This window comes from Sturnira hondurensis, unplaced genomic scaffold (assembly GCF_014824575.4).
Source record: "Sturnira hondurensis isolate 20B ecotype Veracruz unplaced genomic scaffold, ASM1482457v3 Scaffold0005252, whole genome shotgun sequence".
NCBI classification, from domain to species: domain Eukaryota; kingdom Metazoa; phylum Chordata; class Mammalia; order Chiroptera; family Phyllostomidae; genus Sturnira; species Sturnira hondurensis.
Genome location: NW_028077883.1, coordinates 4,898,345 through 4,917,714, shown reverse-complemented (window position 1 = coordinate 4,917,714; position 19,370 = coordinate 4,898,345). Strand labels below are relative to the sequence as shown.

The window sequence follows — 19,370 nt, the reverse complement described above, 5'->3', positions numbered from 1 at the left end:
CCATATCAGGGAATTAATATAATTAGCCTGGCTTATTGCTTTAAGACTGCAGAGTCATGTTGAATAAGGAGACTATCTTTGGTCTTTTGGCAAATATATACAATGGGAATTCCTTAATGGCACACAGAAGCAATGGAAGGAAATCACATTTAATAAGTAATGACCTAAGGAGACTGTACTTGTTTTAGTGAAAAATAGGAAATTACTGAAGAGTTTTGAAGAACAGAAAACTGTAACTAGAGTTGTGCTATAAACTGTGCTGCACTGGCTAAGTCAGAGAGAGAGATGTAAGAAATCAGGGGAAACTGCTAATAAATTATTAAAATAATACATAAAGATATAATAAAGACTTGGTCCAGGGTTATTAGTATTAAAAATGCTAAGAAATATAAAGTCATTTGGTATTTTGGCTGGAGAGAGATATGCATACATATAGTTTGAGGCTGTTTACAATAAATAAATTATATATAATATAATTTTAAACCTTAAAACATTAGAAGAGCCAAATTCTAAAGGAAAATGTTGAATAATTAGACTAGACCAGAAAGTTAGCATAATGAAATCTAAAAATTAGTTCTGAGTGCTTTGACAGCCAAAGCACTGGTATAAGGAAACATATCAATGTTCTAGGGGAGAAATACTGAATTATAAAAGAAATAAATCTCAGAGCATTTTATATTAGGAATAATAAGACCACAATAAACTATATACTCTAACAGCTATTCAATAAAAATATATATATAATCCTCATAAGCAATGTCTTATATTAAAAACTCTTATATCCTGAGTGTTCATGTTGGGGTAGGGAGAAGGGTTTAAATATTTATAATTTTTTTATACCAGTTGTAAGGCATGAGGGGCAGAAAAATGCAGGGGTTTTTTTTTATGGTGACACAAATGTACATTTTGATATCAGCAGTTACAGGCGCAGTATTGTAATGTGGAGCATGGCACATTCCACTGCCCACCTGATGGCTTGTAATGTGGAGAGAACTGAATTAAAGCAATTTTATATCAAAAACCAAAACAAACAAACAAAAAACCCTCTTATATCCACACTCCCAATTACAGTTGAAGACATTATACCGTACACCTGTGATGGTATCTTTACAGAAAGTAGGAACAATAAAACCCAAATAATGAGTTTTACAATGACTTCATTTGATTCTGAAATAAAGCTTAGAAAACAGGAATAAATGGTTAGTTCCCTTACGCATCTCCTACCCAACACTCAGCACATTAATGACATCGACTCTTCAGCCATACAGACAACACAGGGGGTAAGAGCTGGTGCCATGGACTCTGGCATCAGATAGTCTGAGTTCATAACTCATTTACTAGTAGAGACATTAATGAGAGCAGTGTCAGTCAAGGGGCTGTTGATGCCAAATGGGGCATCAACAGGCCTGGGGCAACCAGGAAGGAAAGGGTCCAGGTGGACTATACTTTCAGCTGGCAAAGAGTTCAAAGTCAACTGCCCGACACATTAACTATTAAACTACTGCCTAGAGAAAGAAATGAATTAGGTATGGCTCCACCACTGGCTTTCTCAGTTTGACTTTGAAATATATACTTCCCTATCTTAGGGTACCAGACTGAATTTAAATGTGAACAGTCTCATCATTAATCTAGTGTAAATGATTTATTTCCTGATTTTTAACTAGTGTTCCTATGACGTGTTATAAACTTGACATTTTGCTAAGACAATTGGGCTGACTGTACCTAATTTCAATCGAATGATTGACCTTTAAGGATCCAGTTTAACCAAACTGGTATCTGATCAGGCGTGTTTTCAGTAGACTTATTAGTCTGGCTTATTGTTTTAGGACTGCAGAGTCATGTTGAATAAGGAGATCACTTTCGGTCTTTTGGCAAATACACACAATGTGAATTCTTTTGTTGCATTCAGAAGCAATGGAAGGAAAACACAGTTAATAAAATATTGTAACGACTGTCATCTTGATTACTGTAAGTAGTTCAAAAACCATCAACCTCCTAATTATTTTACTCAAGAACACCAGTGATTAGGTGAAAAACAATAGCTGTGAGCTTTGCTTTTCTTCCAGGGCAAGTTGTTTTTGCTTGCTAATAGAATTTGCTGAGGTTTAGACTGAAAAACGAGTTGGTGACAATCGACTTCACCTGGTTTGAGGCCCCAATGCCTGCCCCCTGCAGTATTCACCTCCGTGGTTCCAGCTTCTCCACGAATGTCCAACGCACATCCTTCCCTCCCCGCCTTTGCTTAAACCAGTCCTCTTCCAGGAATGCCTTCCATTCCACCACACCCCAACTAGAGAAATGTCAACCCATGCTTCCATAATATAATGCTCCCTCCTCTGTGATAGCATCTCTTACAGGTCCTGCCTCCCTGACTTTTGTGTTGGGGCAAAAACCGATTCATTCACCTCTGTGTTCCCAGCACCATATTTGCTTGGCAAATAACAAACATTAAATAAATGTTCAGTGAATTAATTCTTCTTATGGAATTAATGTGCAGAGGGTTGAGGGGTTGGAATATTGTATCCCTTTTTCAATAATGTATCCACTTCTGACTTTACTATGCCAGGAACTAAAATTAGTTTTCCATAACAGTTCATTATTTTATGACTAAGAGGTATTGCATTGTATATATGTACCACATCTTCTTTATCTAATCACTCACAGGTGAACAACGGTTGTTTTCATACCTTGGCTGTTGTAAATAATGCTTCAGTGAATACAGGTTGCAGGTGTCTTTTTGAATTAGTGAGTTTCCCATAAGAGGGGGGCTTTCCGGGCAAAGGACAGCAACACAAACACAAAACTCTCAAAGATGCAGCATCATGAAACACAAAGGTCACCAAGTACATTCAGATATCGGGGACTGGTATTCCCTGACGAAACCATGATTTCACTACCTGGTTCTGAGTAGAACTGCTTAAAATTCCCTCTGGCCTACCTCAGATGGTGCAAAACCCTATGACCCTGCCTTTGCTTTTATGTCAATAGTCCTTTTTCATGAAGTGAAAAAATGCTTAACTCCAGGGGAAAAAAGAAAATCTATAATCAGCAACCAAATAAACCAAGAGTTGTAATTAATTCAATAATCTTTGAGAGTCTGTATGTAGACAATAAAATGGAAAATTCTAGAACACAGCACAAAGGCCCTCACAGTCCTTGGCTCCTCGAAGGCCCTCACAGTCCTGCCTGGCTCCTCACAGTCCTTGTATTCTTTTCCTTGTCCTCACCTTCCAAAAGTTTACTGGTATATTGACAAAGTTCTGAGAATTCTCAATGAAGCCTCCTCACATGGAGAGAAGAAAACTGAGTTGGTGATCACTATTTTCTTCCAAAATGCAAGGAAAGCAAGTAATGCTGGAAAAGAGAACAATAGAATTGACTTTATGGGCAGTGAAGGGCCACATGGAAATCACAGAGATAAAAGTCCAAGAGACAACCTCCTGAGAAAGAAACAGATCCACCAACCCGGCAACTGACATGGAACAAGACTCTGTACATCTCAGGGCAAAGAGCAAAATCTGGGTGTCTGGACCACACTGCACCTCATCCAAGTCCCCAAGCCCTCTCTGAGGCCAGGAAAAGTGAAAGGAATGCAAAATTCCTCACAGGGAAAAAAAATCCTCCAAACTGTAAGAACAGAGTCGAGTAGTCACTCCTGTTTCGTCTGCCCAGAGCCACCCAAGCAACCTCCAGTTGGAAAGAAGGGCCCAGAAATGACGCAAACACACTTGACTAGGATTCTCCAGAGAAACAGAACCAATAGGATATGTGCATCATGTGCAGAAAAGAAATTGATTTTAAGGAATCAATTCAGGGTTAAGAGATCCTCTCACAGAATTGTGGGGCTGGCAGATCTGAAATCCGCAGGGCAGCCTGGCAGGCCGAACATTCGGCAAGAAGTCGAGTCTTGAGTCCAAAGGCATCCTGGAGACAGAATTCCCTCTTCCTCGTGGGACCTTAGTCTTTTTCATTCAAAACCTCCAACTGATTAGCTGAAGCCCACCCATATAATGGAGAGTAATGGCTTAACCCAAAGTCTACTGATTTAAATATTAATTGCATCTTAAAAGATACCATCACAGCCATATCTACAGTGGTGTTGGATGGAACAACAGCCTAGCCAAGTTGACATATCAAATTAACCATTCTCACGCACACACACACACACACACAGACAGCCACCTAGAATGATGGTTGACATTCATTGCATGTGCTAGGTGCTCTTCTTTACACTTCACATGTATTTACTCATTTAATCTCCACAGACATTTCATGAGGTAAGTACTGTTTATTATCATTTATTATCCTATTTGACAGATTAGAAAATTAAGGCAGAGACTGCTTAAATAACTTATCGAGGGTCACGGGGCTAGCAAACGGCTATGCCAGTATTAAAATTGGCAATGGTTGCTCAAAACTCACCCATTTTACCACTGAACTAGAACACATAACTCAGGAAACAAAAGAAAATTCCCTCAATTACTTCACACTAAGAATATCTTAACAAGAACATAAATACAATAAAATAAGAGCATGCCAATAAATTGATAATGCAATTAATGAGATGAAAAGGAAATTACTAGTTTACAAGAACAAATAGGGGACTATGCAAACAGATTATAGAAACAATAAGTAAATTAGTAACAGCAAGGCACAGAATAGACAAAACTGAATTACTTACACAAAGAAGAAAGAGTTAAGATAATCTAAGTAAATGTAGACAGAAAGGGTAAAGAATTGGAGCAACTTGGAAGAATATTATAGACATGAGATAGCCTGCAGATTAAAATATTCATGTATATATTAGAAAATACAATCCCCAAAAGACCATAATATTCTTGAAGTGGGATTTCTGCCCCAAAGATATATTTAAAGACAAAATACAATAAAACTTACCTAAAATGAAGAAAGAAAACAATCTGCAAAACAAAAACAGTTCACGATACTCCAAGAAAGTCAGATGGATGATCAACAAGAAGGCATGTCCCTTAATTAAACCATTAAATATAAAGAATAAAGAGCCCTGGCTGGTGTGGCTCACTGGACTGAGTACCATCCTGCAAACCGAAAAGTTGCAAGTTCAATTCCCAGTCAGGGCACATGCCTGAGATACATGCCAGGTCCCCGGTTGGGGGCATGTAAGAGGCAACCAACTGATGTATCTCTTGCACACTGATGTTTCTCTCATCCTCTTTCTCTCTCCCTTCCCCTCTCTCTAAAAATAAACAAATAAATAAAATATTTTTAAAAGAACAAAGAAAATTCCTCAGATATATACTCAAGGGGGGAAAAAGGAAAAGAAAAAAACTCTTCCACCTGTGAGTTCTTCATAACACTCAGTTCCACAATGAACAATGTCCATAATGTCCTGAGAAACACAGAATTTAATTTGAAAACAAAACTAACCTAGAGGTCACTTGAACTTAGAAGTCACTAACGGACATCCACAACCATGAAAGCACTCAGGGAACACAATTCGCTTCATTTCTTCTCAAGGAAAAAACAGTTGCTTGATGATGACATCCAGCCACGTAAAAGATAAGCAAAAAGAAACTCAAGAATGGCACAGCTGGGTTAAAAGAACTGGTGGTGAACAATGAGTCTGTTTAAATGAAGAGTAAACAACTAATGAAAGTATAGCGGTAAGACTAAATGTTAATATTATAAGCCTGAATAATGTTAAAATAATCACGTAACTACAAGGACGTGGCGGAAGAAGGGGAGATGGGAGAAAGTTTGAGTGCCGATGCCCTCATCTTTCAAACCAGGGAACAAATAGATATTATCTAAATATTGAGTTTTTTAATATTACCTGCTAGCCTCTTGATGCTTATTCCTAAATCTCATTTGTTTGTTCAACATTCATGGATTCTTTTATGGAAAACAATACCTTGTGGTGAATAAACATTTTTCAGTTTTGATTTTCTTTTATTTCAGTCAAACAAAATGTAAATAACTATCTTTCATTAAAAATATTTTTGAGGGCCTCATCCCATTTTTATAACTTTTATTTACCTGCCTACCACTCTACTTTTATAACCATATAATATGATAGAAAGTTATTCACAATAATATTCTTTTCATGCTAAGGGTGGCAATTTGAGAGTTTGCGGTAATTTTCTAAAAAAACACATTCTTGTATTTTTCTTCTTTGCTTTATTTTTTATAAAGAGAGTATCTTATTTTACAACCACAATCAGATGACTATTTTGCCTTTAAAATTGTAAGCAGTAGTTGTATGTCAAGATACTAACAGTAGTTCATTCTGGGTTATGAGAAAATGGATAATACTAACTTTTTCTTTGTACTTTTCTACAGTTTTTAAATTTACAAACATAAAAATGATTTATTAATTACTTACTTTTTACTATTCTATTTCTTATATATATATTATTAAAATGTATTGTTTCATAAATTTGATGCTCTGAGAAATAAAGACTACAAATATCCCAAATAAAAACAAATAAACTACAAATAAAAGTACAAGTATCCAAAAGAAAACAAATAAAGAATATAAATGTCCCGACCTCTGCAATGTTCAAGGAGAAATAACTGCTTGATACTACTAAGAACACTGAGTCAGCAATTAACAAATGGGATGGAAAGGTGGGAAATGCATTCTTTAATCAATTTTATCTCGTTGTTGTTTATTACTCAATCCTGTGAAACTGCTTTTGTGTTATATACTGTGGAGCGCCTGCAACAGGTGGCATCAGAACAGAGTTATACACCTTCTTACACTGAGCTAACAGGGAAGAAATTGTGAAAGGGCTATGTTTATTGTTACCCCGTGAACCACATCAACAACTGAGAAACAAAAATAAGTAAATAATCTGAAATCCCCCACTTTAAGTATAGAACCTTACAGGTGCACAGGGATATGAATATGCATTGCTTATGTTAAGGTCAGAAGAACAACAATAACAATAATAACAGAAGGATAAACTAAAAACCTAAGAAGTGGCTACTAGAGAGAAGAGGTTGTAGGGGCAGGAAGTGAAGCTACACGTCTTTGACTGCCTCATGTTTTGAATACTTGAGTTTGAACCATGTATTTTACATAATTTAAAAATGAAATTAAATTTAAAAACAATCCCTGAAACTCAAGAGCAAAACAAGCAAGTAAAACCATGTGTATAAGAGTTGGTAGCATAACGACACAGAGAAGAACTTTTAAAGTGTTTGTTTGATCAGTAAACTGATCTAACATACCTCGCTCATGTGATATCTCTTAAAGACAAAAATTGCAAATGAAAACTTGATCTGTTTCTAATAATCATGTAGTTGGTCATGTTGGCATGATGTACTGGGATAAAGTGTGAACAATCATGTTAATGTCACTGGGAAGCAGAATTTGGGGGCATGTTAGAAAAGATGCAAAACAGAAGAGGTCAAGGAAAGACTCTATAGGGTCTAGATTTAAATAGAAAGTGTCAGTATACATTCATAATTTTACACACACAGTGATTTTCAACTCAATTCATTGGCCTTGAAACCATAAAGAACTCAGCAGCAATGTGCACCCACCATGCCCAGATCATAGCCTCTAATTATCATTTTTAAAGATTTTATTTATTTATTTTTAAAGAAAGGGAGGGAGAAAGAGAGGGAGAGAAGATGCACCCCCAACTGGGTACCTGACCCACAACCCAGGTATGTGCCCTAGACGGAGAACTGAGCTGGCTACCCTTTGGTTGCAGGCTGGTGCTCAATCCACTGAGCCACACCAGCCAGGGCTCTAACTATCATTTCTAGCTCAGATGAAACGAGAGTTCCTTGAATGCAAACTGCAGGCCTGAGATGGAAAATACACAGGTTAAACCTGGAATAGCTTGCCCTACCAAAACCCAAGAACCCTATTAAAGCCTACTTAAGGTAAATCAAAGTCTGAGAAGCCCATTTGAAATGCCATCTGCTGGCCAGAAAAATGGGATAATTGAGCATCAGTTAGAAGAAGACAGAAACAAACAAACAAACAAACCCCCCAAATTAAAAAGACCTGCTTCCTTCTTTCTTTGACGGACTGAAATACTTTAAATATGTTTAAATCCATGAGGTCACAATAATCCTAAAATATTTGAAAAAAACATATTTGAATATGTTAACTTACCAACTTTTTAAAATTAGTAAAGAGAAGTAATCACACACTTATCCCATCTTTCTTATATTTGCTATGTCATTAAGCAGTTAAATAGTTGAGAAAAAAATTTCTCTTTATATAGAAATAGTCCAGCTCACGAAAATAATGAATGATAAAATACAAACACTGTTTTGAAAGTACTACTGAATTAATTAGTGATCCTCAATCGATAAACAACCAGATATCATGTGCTTCCTAACAACACGTGTAAAGTAGCCTTGTCAGAAAAACTGAACTCACATGAGATGGCTTCCCTGTTCCACATGCAACTACCCACTAACAGGAAGCAGGAGAGAGGGACGAGTTAAAAGAAGCCATAGGAGGCAATCACCGAACTCTGAAATGCAGTACACTTTACCGATCAGTTTTATTCGTATATTGCAAGGGGGTTAGGGAGGGAGGGTGGGACAGAGAAGAAGTATAGACTAGGGGGAGTTTAGAGATGAATAACCAAGTGCAGGGCATGAACCTCACTACAATTCTGATTTCAACTAGTAAACTGTGTGGGGTAGGGGTTTATTAAAACAATAGGAATGTCTGAGCATTTCACTGGATAGTTAACGTTGTAAAGAATTGCTTTGTGTTGCTTTAGGTGAAAAAATGTCATGGTTCTTTTTTTATTGTTTAAAGAAATCCTTGTCACTCATACGGACATGCTGAACTATTCAGTTAAAATGGTGTCTGGTATTTCCTTCAAAATAATACGAATGAAGGGAAATGTGAAGAGTTTGTAGGTGAAACTTGCAGATGTTTCAAGTGACTGATTTTACTTTTGTATGTTTATAATTTTCCATATAAAAGTTATAAAAACAAAAACCCCAAAGAATGCCCCATATTGTAAAGACCCCCAATTAGAATGCCTCATATTGTAAAGCTAGGCCTAAAAAATGAGATAGATACACGAAACTTTCAAAATGCAGGGTTATTTTAAAAAGAACACACTATTAGAGGAAAAAAAATTACTAGTTAATTTTATATAAGTCGCAAAAATCATTTCTTTTATGCATTATACCAAAAACATCAGAATTAACCAAAAAAATAATAATACTAAGAGGTGAAAACAAGTCCACCCAAGGAATGTCATTTAATCCATTTACAGATGAAAGAAATGTGTCTGGAAGGCAAACCACGACTTCATGGAAAGCTGTGATTTCTGTATAGATGTTATTAGGCTAACAGTTTCCTATCGTCCATGACCGCCCATTTAGCATCCTCACTACATTTATTTTGATATGCGAAATCTATGAATGATCTGTATAGAGACCTTTAGCGATACCCAGTAAAAATCTTGTACCATTTTGCTGGTTTCTGAGTCTCAGCAAGAAAGGGCAGGAGAGAAGTGCAAGCACGTCCTTTTCCCAACCCTGCTCCTAGCTGTGTCAGGAAAGAGGACGCATCCCATCTTCCCCGGAACAAAAGATATCCTAGAACGGCACTGACATATTCCACGTGCAATGTCAAGTTCCAATTCTCCTTTCTCAAAAAACGTAAGATAAACCTGCTTCCATCGTCCGAAGTACTATGAGACTAAAAATCCTTTTTGTAATCCTGAAGAACGGCAGGTATTCTAGCTGATACGAGAGCAGGAAGCCCTGCTCACACCAGGACGTTGTATCTCAGAAACTCTTAAAACCCTGCAGCTGGAAATAGAAAAAACAATGCCCCCTCCATCGGAAGTGCGCCTTTCTTAGTACGGCTGTCGACGTCTTAATGTCTGAAGTCAAGTGGCCATCCTAAAAAGTGCAACTTATCCTGACGTCCCAAAAGATGGAAAAGTTGCCTAAGTCCGAGGAATGAGTCATTTTGTTCACTTTTGATGAGTAATCTCAGGTGTCATGGAACCCTGATCTGATCTGATCGGAAGAAGGCGAGAGGAGGGGGCGTCAGATCCGCAGACGGAAGAAGACCGGCCGCTGGGGATTGGATGGAGAGATCTGGATTTTCTTAAAATTGCGTCATTTCGAACCCAATTCGGTCCACATATTATGGGCACCGACGGGTTACCCGTCTCGGAAACTCTCAGTCAGACGCAAGCGAAAGGAGAGGAGGCGGCTAATTAAATATTGAGCAGAAAGTCGCGTGGGGGAGCATGTCACGTGGGTCTCCAGGCTCGTAGAGTGTGGTATAAATACTGCGCGGCACCAAGCAGGCAGAAAGCGCGCTGCGCCCTTCTCCACCGCCCCGGGGACGACAGACAGTGCGGAGCGCAGTGCGTGCGCTCAGACCTGTCAGAGGAACCCAGTGAGCCTGCCCGCCGAGGTAAGTGCCTGCGCCCTGCCAGGGGGAGCTTCCTCGCCGCCCATAGCACCCAGGTGGAGGCTAGCAGCGTGGGATGGGGCCGCTGGGGCGAGGGACAGTTGCAGGGACAGGAGTAATCCAATTGCCAAAGTCCCTCTTTTGTCTCCCTCCTGCAGAGCCTGCAGGCATGAAGGTGTGGATTGGCTGGTGGGTTGGGGGCTGGTGGAGTTGGTATCCAGGAAAAAGGAGATTTGAGAAGCTTTGGGGCAGGATCCTCTCTCCTAAAGGGTACAGGTGGAACTTTAACCCTTAGGCTTTTTATCTTGGTTAATTCCATTGTGGGACTGACAAGGTCGCTGCCCCAGCTCTCGGATTGTCACCCCATTGGATGTAATTTTTCCCTCCCCAGTCTCTTCTCCCTACTCCTCTCAGAAATCCAGCATGAAAATCCTCGTGGCCTTGGCAGTCTTTTTTCTCATCTCCACTCAAGTGTTCGCAGAAGAAATCGAAGCCAACGATGATATGAATTATTGGTCCGACTGGTCCGACAGCGACCAGATCAAAGTGAGTCCAGGTCCCATGCTGGCCCTCGCCGTTCTTCCTGAGCTGGGGAGCTGTCCCTTTCGCTGCGGTAGACCCTAGTTAGCCTGGCGGGCAATCTCGACCAGTAGGACCAGTGGCAGTGGAGGCGTTTGGGGCTGGGAGAAGTGGGGGATGTAAGGTGATGCCACCCTCTGAGCCCTGCGTGAGATTGCGTGCCCACCACGTAAGTTTCCTCCCGAAAGCTGCATGGGTGGGTCTCAGGAACTCACTGGAGGAGTAACACCTTCCATGATGGACCCAAGGTCCTCACAAGGTTTCATTCCCAGGTAAGGGGGATTTCGGGGACTCCAGCCCAGCTTCGAGGACCTGAAGTTTGGAAATGCTGGGGAGGAGGAGAGGAGGGCGTGCCGGACGCAGGCAGAATTGGGGGCAAGGGCGAGCTGCTGTGGGTTTAGAAAGACGGAGGTGGGTGGGAAGCTAACTTCCTGTGGTGACATTATTGTACGGACCTGAGAATGTAACAGCGAGTTTTCATTTGTATGACTCGTAGGCTATCGGTGCAAGGGGGCGCGCCTTGCAGGAACAGGGAAAGTCGCGCCATGCAGGTCGCCTCACCCTTTCCCACCCTCGACACACACCTGTGCGCATTTAGGGTGGAGAGCCGTCACCAAAGCCTGTGCCATACATAGTGGAGACAAAGTCAGGTGGCTAGAGGCAGATGAGGGTCCCCAGGCTGGGAGCAATGAGCCGAAAGCATGCAGGGCTGTAAGATTTTGTGCCTCCTGCTGACTCGTGGGGGCTTGGGGAAGGTGGTGGTGCTTAACAGGAGTTCCGCGGAGACGGGTGGAGGCAGGGAGCACCCTGCCAAGGACCCCCGCCCCCACAGCCCTGTGGTAGCGGAGTCTGGCCACCCCTAGCCTTGGCTTCCAAGCCTGGCCCAGCGCTGGTCTCACCACTGGTGGCTGAGTTGAGCCCAGGGCTGGAGCTCACTGCCCAAACGACTTGGGCTTCTGGGAGCCTCGCACAGATTGCTGTACCACAGTTTGTCCGTGTCTGTCCCCCAGGAGGAGCTGCCTGAGACCTTTGACCCTCTTCTGCTGAGAATCTCCCGGAGCCTCAAGCCTCATCGGCATTTTGTCGGATTAATGGGCAAACGGGACGCTGGTGAGATGAACAGTCACCCCTCTCTCCCGGCAACCCGCCTGGTCTGCTTGCTTATTCTCAGAGCACCCAGATTATCTCTTGCTCTTGGAGTACAGATTTCCAGCCTAAAACATGTGGTATCCACCCCCACTCTTCAGCCCCCCCCCCACACACACACTGTGCACTGCGTAGCCTGCACCTCACTAACACAGGCACGTGCCTGGGGGGGGGAGGGAGGGAGGCATCAGTTGTGGGCACCTCTCAGTGTTAGGCTCAAACCACCAGAACAGAAACCAACCTTAGCTCCCTTGACTGAAGATCGGAACTGATAAAGCAGAAGGCATGGGCCTCCACAGGGTAGTACTCAGAATGTTATGCGTGCATGTGGAAGCTGGTTATAAAGCACTGGGATTAGAACAGGCTTTGCTGCCCTTTTTCTCTGGTGGAAATGTTTCTTTGAATATGTGGTACTATCCGTGGAACCTGTAAATTGTTAATGTCAATTGTTTCTCCTTAGGTTCCTCACCTGAAAAACAAGTGGCCCTGTTAAAGGCTCTTTATGGTAAACATTTTTAAATAAATATTTTACTATTGTGAATGCTTATGTAGGGAAGTGAAAAAAGTCTTTAATGGGCTGAAATACAGATTCACGATGATGTCTTTTTAATGAAGAGATGGACTTGTATCTCTCATTCCTGAGCATCGGATGGGTGTCCCTCCTTGAATATATGCTTTTAGGTAAACAGAGGTAGCATTGCCTAACAGTTATTAACAGACCTCAGGACTCTCATACTCCTGGACTTGAATCTGTAACCCATAGCAAGCACTTAAAATATTTTTTCTTTGTTATTTTGTTTTTATTATCAATCATTTTATTGGCATTTATGGTTTGCTATATTCCTCAGAAGAGTTTATGAATGGGAAATGTTATATATTTTAAAATCTAATTTATTTTGTACTTAAAAGATACAATGTAGCATCTTTAAAACAAATTATTGTGTTTGCTTCTTTTTTCTTTCTTCTAGGACATGGCCTGATCTCTCATAAAAGTAAGTTCAAATTATTTTGACATTTATCAAATATAAATGTTAAGAGATTGGGTTCCAATTTATATAACACCTGCTCTATTTTATAACTTAGGGCTTACTATGTTTAATTAACACAGTATAAGAACGGTGGAGACTCATATTATATTTACATCCAGAACATGCTTGTTTAGAGCTTTGCGATTTAGATATATCATGCTTTCCAAAATGATACATTATGTTAAAAATCCTTTAACTACCAGCTAAACCACTGCTGAATTTCTGGCCCACAGAAACTGTAAGATAACAAATATTTGCTGTTGTATTAAGCTGCTAAAAAAACCTTTTAACTCCTATAAATTGTTAGTGTAGACAAGAATTCCAATCCCAGGGGTAAAAGTCCATCACACATTCTCTCCTGACACCCACAACCACCACTTTCACTGCAAAACAAAAACGAACAAGCAAAAACCCCAAATATTTATGGGTTTCCTGTAACTTATTTTGCGTATGCTGGATGCCATAATGACATCCCTTATCAGGCTGATTTAGCAGCCAAGAGGCTCCGGTAGATGTCTGAGTAGATAATCCCTACTAAAGGCAAAGATGGAAATGCAGTTTTTATTCCGTAACTCAGTGGGAAACCTCAGTCTATCAAAGCACAGTGAGATATTTCTTAAGTCAGTGAAGATGGCAAAACTGTGACACTTGACGGTCATTAGACCCCAGTTTCCCAGTTAACGGAACCAGAGCTGACAGGCAGTCCCAGGGGACCATCTTAATTGTGCTGTGCGCTCACCCTCACTGGGATTTTTGGCACACTGGGTGGCAGAGTAGGCCACAGGGAGAAAGCATCCCTACTTTCAAGGAATCCTGTGTCAACAGGAGACATCCCCCCACTAGACTTAAGGTGATCTTTCCCAGGGGCTTCATCTTTGAAACTGAACAAATCATTCGTTACTTACTTTATAAGGAGTTGACTCTCAAGAGAATTAGATATAGAAAAATTCTAGTAATAAAAATAAATGCACCCCATTACTATCAAAACTGACACATTTTCCCAAAGAAGTATTTAAAATCCAATAAAATAGAAAGAGTGACCTTCCAGAAGTTTATAATCGTCAGATGTAGGGATCTGACTTCACTAAGGTTCAGTTCCTGAGAAATAAAGCATATCTATTAACAAAAGGAAGTAGGCTTGGAGACTTCTCTGTCACACAATGTGAAACTGACTTCCTAAAGGTCACAGCTAGCTTCAATAGCAGCAATATTTGAAACTTTATAAACAGATAATATAATATGAATAAAGGGAATATTTAGATATAGAATTGAGAAAAGTGCTTTCATTGAACCATTATAGTATCATTTATAAGACTTATTAGGAAGCCTCATTTCTTCTGACTCACCAAAACTTGAAATATATATTTATTTTATGCACATATATTTGGAAGCTTGTTTTTTTGGGGGTACTAGCTATAACAGTTTATCTCCTCAATGCTATACATATTAAAACACCCATAAATGTATTTTTCCAGGGCATAAAACAGATTCCTTTGTTGGACTAATGGGCAAAAGAACTTTTAATTCTGGTATGTATAAAATCATGACTGAAAATAGACAGTATCTTAAATTTACTTGTATTAGTTTCTTTCTAAGGCATAGTTCCAAAGTATTAAAAAGGAATAATGAATTTAAAATAAGTATTTATGGTGAAAACAATCTAACTGCAATAAATAAACCCAAGAATGGATTTAGAGCTGATTAAGCTGATATCACCATAATAACAATCTCTCTAAACTGCCAGCCTTACCAGTGTCTGCCCCATTCAATCAGTGCCTAACCTGAATCTTTGGGCTAGTTTTACTCCTTCCCTTATATCTGCTAAATAAACCACATTTAACCTCACTGAACTAAGGGTGTGGGAGATGCAGGAAATAAGACTGATTTTCACTTGTTACCAAGGTAATTTGAAAGTCTTGTAAGACATTACATCTGGCAGTTTCCCGACACAAAAATAAAGAAATAAACAAAACAAAATTAATTCATTTACATAAATTACTTGCTCTTCATAATGTGACAGAAACTCAAACTCTGAAACATCTTGATAGATGTTTCAGAATAATACGGTCCATTCCAGTGCCATCAGAAAGGAACATCATCCCATCACCCTAGAGATGTATAATCAGTCCTGGCTACAAAGCCTTCAGAGAGAATGGAATCCACCATTCTCTCAGCCCATTTGAATTCTGAACAACTCTTTCACTTGATATGAATGCCACACGTTTCCTTTCTTCTCTGTTTTCAATACGTTCCTATTTTCTATATAAATGCTGCATACTTATATCTGAAAACTCATCCATCATAGTATTTTCAAGGTTAAATAACATCTATGTCATTTTCATAGAGACTGACTTGTTGTTAAGCACAGTCAGGCCCTACGGTCCCTAGTTTAGTTTCCTTGGGAAAACTATCCAAATTCTCTTCATTTTATACTGAGTAAAAATGGAAGTAAAATACTAGTCATGTAATGAACCAGAAAGTAATTAGCACCTGTCCTGTCCATCAAAAATATTTCAAATTTCTAGAAAATATGTAACAAAGATAAGCTGGTTTAATTCTCAATTACCTAGAAAATCATGTAAAAATGATGCCTGCTAATATTTACATTGGTTCTCTACCTTGCAGATTTAGACTACTGTATTTGTATTTCTTCGTCAGTAATTTTGGGGCTGCTCAAGTTTAAATTTTAAAGACATTACCAGTCTACCTAGTCAAAGACTTAAAATTGTTTCACTGATATGTATTATGGCATGACTTTTGGAAATGGAATATAAATTTAAACCACACAGGCTTTATTCGTATCAGAAATGTGTGCTCGCCCTTATATAGCTCTGGTTTTCTTGATGATTGCATTAGTCTTCACCTCTCCATTTCCAGAATGGATATGTTTCGGGACATGCTTAACTTTACAAATAATATAGATACTGTACAATTCAGAACAGAGTCAATGCTATTAAATATGCTTAGAGGAATAATGTATAATAAATAATAAACAGAATAGAATCAGGATTAATGACTAAATCTTCATTTTTCTATTTTAGTTAAGAAATAAAAAAGGAAAAAATGAGCAAAAATGTAATCCATACTGAGATCTTTTCATATACTCAGTTGAGGCAAAGTTACTATCATCTTCTACAGCCATCTGATCCTTACCCTTCTGAGATCACAAACCTTTTTGACAATCTAGAAAAATCTGGAAACCCCCTTCCCACAAGAACCCCCGCTCTCCTCATTCATACACACAAAAGTTTACATACGGTTCCGGAGGGTTCAAGGACCCACTAAGAAATTCTGCTTTTAGTAAACAGGACATGATGTTCCAGCTAAATCCTTGATCTACCTTTGTTAAGTTCACATTAGCATTCACCTCACTCCTCTGAGGGGTGGAACCGTGTTACCTAACATGAACTTACGCTTGTTCTCCTCCTCCTCATATGAACAAACGAGGGTGAGAAATGAACTGTGTACTTCCTTCAGAACGGCCAGGGTTGGGGGGTTTGGGGCTCAGACTGTTCTACCCCACAAATGCGTTTGTGATTGACAAAACAAGCAGCTTATTGTTGACCTTGCTTACGGGGCAGCTGGATGCTGAAGACCCTCTGTTCCGTGTTGAAGGGGGCGTGATGACACTGGAAATTTGACCTACCTTCTTTCTCAGCAAATCCTGCCCACTGGGAACACTGGAGAAAGTGTTTGCAGTAGCACCCATGGCTTCTACATATCTTTCAGAGTTCTGTCTCCTGTTTCTATTTAAATTTAAATTTTTATACAGGGCATACTGAATTTTCAAAAGCATAGTAGTTGACCATGATGTAAATATTAGTATATAAAATGTTAGTTAAAATGATGAAAAGTATACTTGAGTATTTTGATTATAGCAGTCTGAGCTTACCTTTTTGTGGTTACACACCCCTTTGAAATTGTATATCATATCATATCTTTGGTGGGTTTTTTTTAGTTCAGGCAGCCAGTGTGTGTTAGGGTCAGGTTGCTACTAGGTGTGCGTTAAGTACTTTCGGAAGCACTGGCTAACCTTTCACAGGACATTAGGGTGCTAGGAGGTAAGTGAAACTGTGTTGTATTTCAATGACACAATTGTCCTACCTACAGACTGAGGCTGTTTTTAGTCTCAAGGACATCAGGAGGCTTCCACAAGACGGGCAGAAGATTGTCACACCATAAGTTACCCCTATAACAGGAATCAGCAAACCTCTTCTATAAAGAGCCACAGAGTAAACATTTTAGGCTTCATGAGCCATGCCATATGTAAAAGAATGGATGGGGCCATGTTCCAGTAAAATGTTATTTACAAGAAAAGGTAGTGGGCTAGATTTGGCCTGTGGCCGGAAGTTTATTGTCTCTGTCCTAGAATAAAAGTCCCACATTTTGTTTCCATCCTAGGACTATTCCTGGCTAACTATAAATCACTTTTCTATAAATCACCAGGGGCATCTCAAGCAGTCTGCCACTGCTTGAGAACGCTGCTGAGAATCAACATGGCAATACATTGTGGAAATGTGCTATGGGGGTACCCAGTACAGGATGGATGAGCAAAGTTACCGAGAATTCTGCAGTTAGGTCACTGCCGGTCCAGGCAGAGACCGAGGCAAGATGGAAAGATGAGCAAATAAAACTCTTGGGAAATATTTCTACGGAGGGGAAAGTCATTATGAGTTTTGAAAGTCATTACGTGTGCCTTGCACTTTGTTTCCTCAGTGAATCCTCTTCAAGAACCCTTTCTCTTCTCTTTGTTCTCAGCAGCTTATGAAAGGAGTGCACTGCAGAATTATGAAAGAAGACGTAAATAAACTACCTAGTGTGTTATTTACTGAGCTTCATTTGTGTCAATGGCCAAGAAAAGGTAAAAAAAATGAGAAATGCACTATGCGGAGTAATTATTTATTTAATAATAATCATTGTTTTGAGATGAAAACTCAAAAAGTGTCTATTTTTCATATTGTGCCACTGTGTGTTGTAAAAGCGCATTATAATTCTGATATGACGACTCCCTTAGAAATAGAAATCAGTGGTAATTTCTCAACAAAGCACAGTGCTCAATGAAATTGTAACAACCTGTCAATAATATATAGTCTCCGAAGAAGGACATCATTTTTGTTTTTCGGAAGCAGTCACGTCAGCTCCTGCGGAAGAGAAGGAAGCTCACAGACGGGCTTGTGCTTCTCCACTAGTTTTTATGGTGAAATGTACTGCGGTTTGGTATCAAACTATATTTGTATCCCTGCGGCATGTTTTATGTTTTGTGACTATACAGAGATATTTTAAAAACTTTTAATGTGATTCTAAGGTCTTCATTTCATTGTATAATGTATTGTGATAGTTGACATTTTAAATAAAAGAAAAATATCTTGAGAATTGGGTCTTATTCTTTCATTAACATTTAGGTCAAAGCAGCAACCTTTCTTTTAGTAGACGAAATATGTTTGAAGCTGTTTTGGCTGACAATGGAGCGTAAAGCTACCACATTTCTTTCTTAAAGAAAAAAAACTAAAATGCAATCTCAGTTTCTCTCTCTCACACACACACACACATTTTTTATGGGTTAATCAGCTGGCATTAGAGCATTCATAGAGAAATCAATTACATTTTGGAATCCAAAGAGTAAGGGCTAAATTCTGTTTGTACCTGCCTGTGATTCCCTTTTGCAAACAGGATAATAATGTATTTTAAAGATGCATTTCACTGATTATTTCCTTGTAGGGTAAAAAATCAGCACATACTACCCTTTCGGCCCTGCCTGGATCCCAGGTAGAAGTACACCAGTGTGTGAATTTCACTTGAATTAAGACACCGAATGAAACTGTCACAAAGGTCACCAGAAGATCGTACAGATAATGGGGAGCTGAAAATATGATATCATCCCTGTAACAAAGGCAAGAGCCCCTTCCCAGCACTTCTAAGGGTGCCCGTGCTTTGCTAACACCAGTAAGACTCTCCAGCAGAAACAAAGGCATCAGGAATAAACACAGAGCAATTGGAGGGAGACTCTTGTGCACCTAAGGGGAAAGATTGACAAGTGTCCTTGGAACCATTTTCTGATTGCATAGAGAATGTAAACTATTGTCAAGTGGCAAAAACCACTCAGGACAAGTACTGCTCAGTGAAATAAAACTTCACGAATTTAGCCTGGATAGGTCACTTTTGTTGATCAATGTTAAAACCATTTGTGGGACAGGAGAGCTAAAATATATTTTAACCTACCT

The 19,370-nt window shown here is 39.5% G+C and overlaps 1 protein-coding gene and 1 long non-coding RNA gene across 5 annotated transcripts; both read left to right on the top strand.

The window, feature by feature from the left end:
* The first annotated feature begins 788 nt into the window (after positions 1–788).
* On the top strand, positions 789–18,351 carry LOC118987331 (uncharacterized). The gene is made up of 3 exons (XR_005066544.1): positions 789–888; positions 6,235–6,240; positions 18,339–18,351. It is a non-coding gene; the product is annotated as an uncharacterized LOC118987331 (long non-coding RNA).
* TAC1 (tachykinin precursor 1) lies at positions 10,115–18,506 on the top strand. Of its 4 annotated transcripts, none has more exons than XM_037046427.1 (7): positions 10,116–10,399; positions 10,788–10,942; positions 11,986–12,085; positions 12,582–12,626; positions 13,090–13,113; positions 14,625–14,678; positions 17,908–18,506. In XM_037046427.1, the coding sequence occupies exons 2-7, from the start codon at positions 10,820–10,822 to the stop codon at positions 17,955–17,957; spliced, it is 396 nt and encodes a 131-aa protein (XP_036902322.1). In that variant the 5' UTR covers positions 10,116–10,399; positions 10,788–10,819; the 3' UTR covers positions 17,958–18,506. The 4 variants fall into 4 exon arrangements, with proteins under 4 accessions (XP_036902325.1, XP_036902324.1, XP_036902322.1 ...); XM_037046428.1 differs by having other exon boundaries at positions 10,118–10,399; positions 17,911–18,506; XM_037046430.1 differs by lacking the exon at positions 14,625–14,678 and having other exon boundaries at positions 10,115–10,399; positions 17,911–18,506.
* Positions 18,507–19,370: the final 864 nt, after the last annotated feature.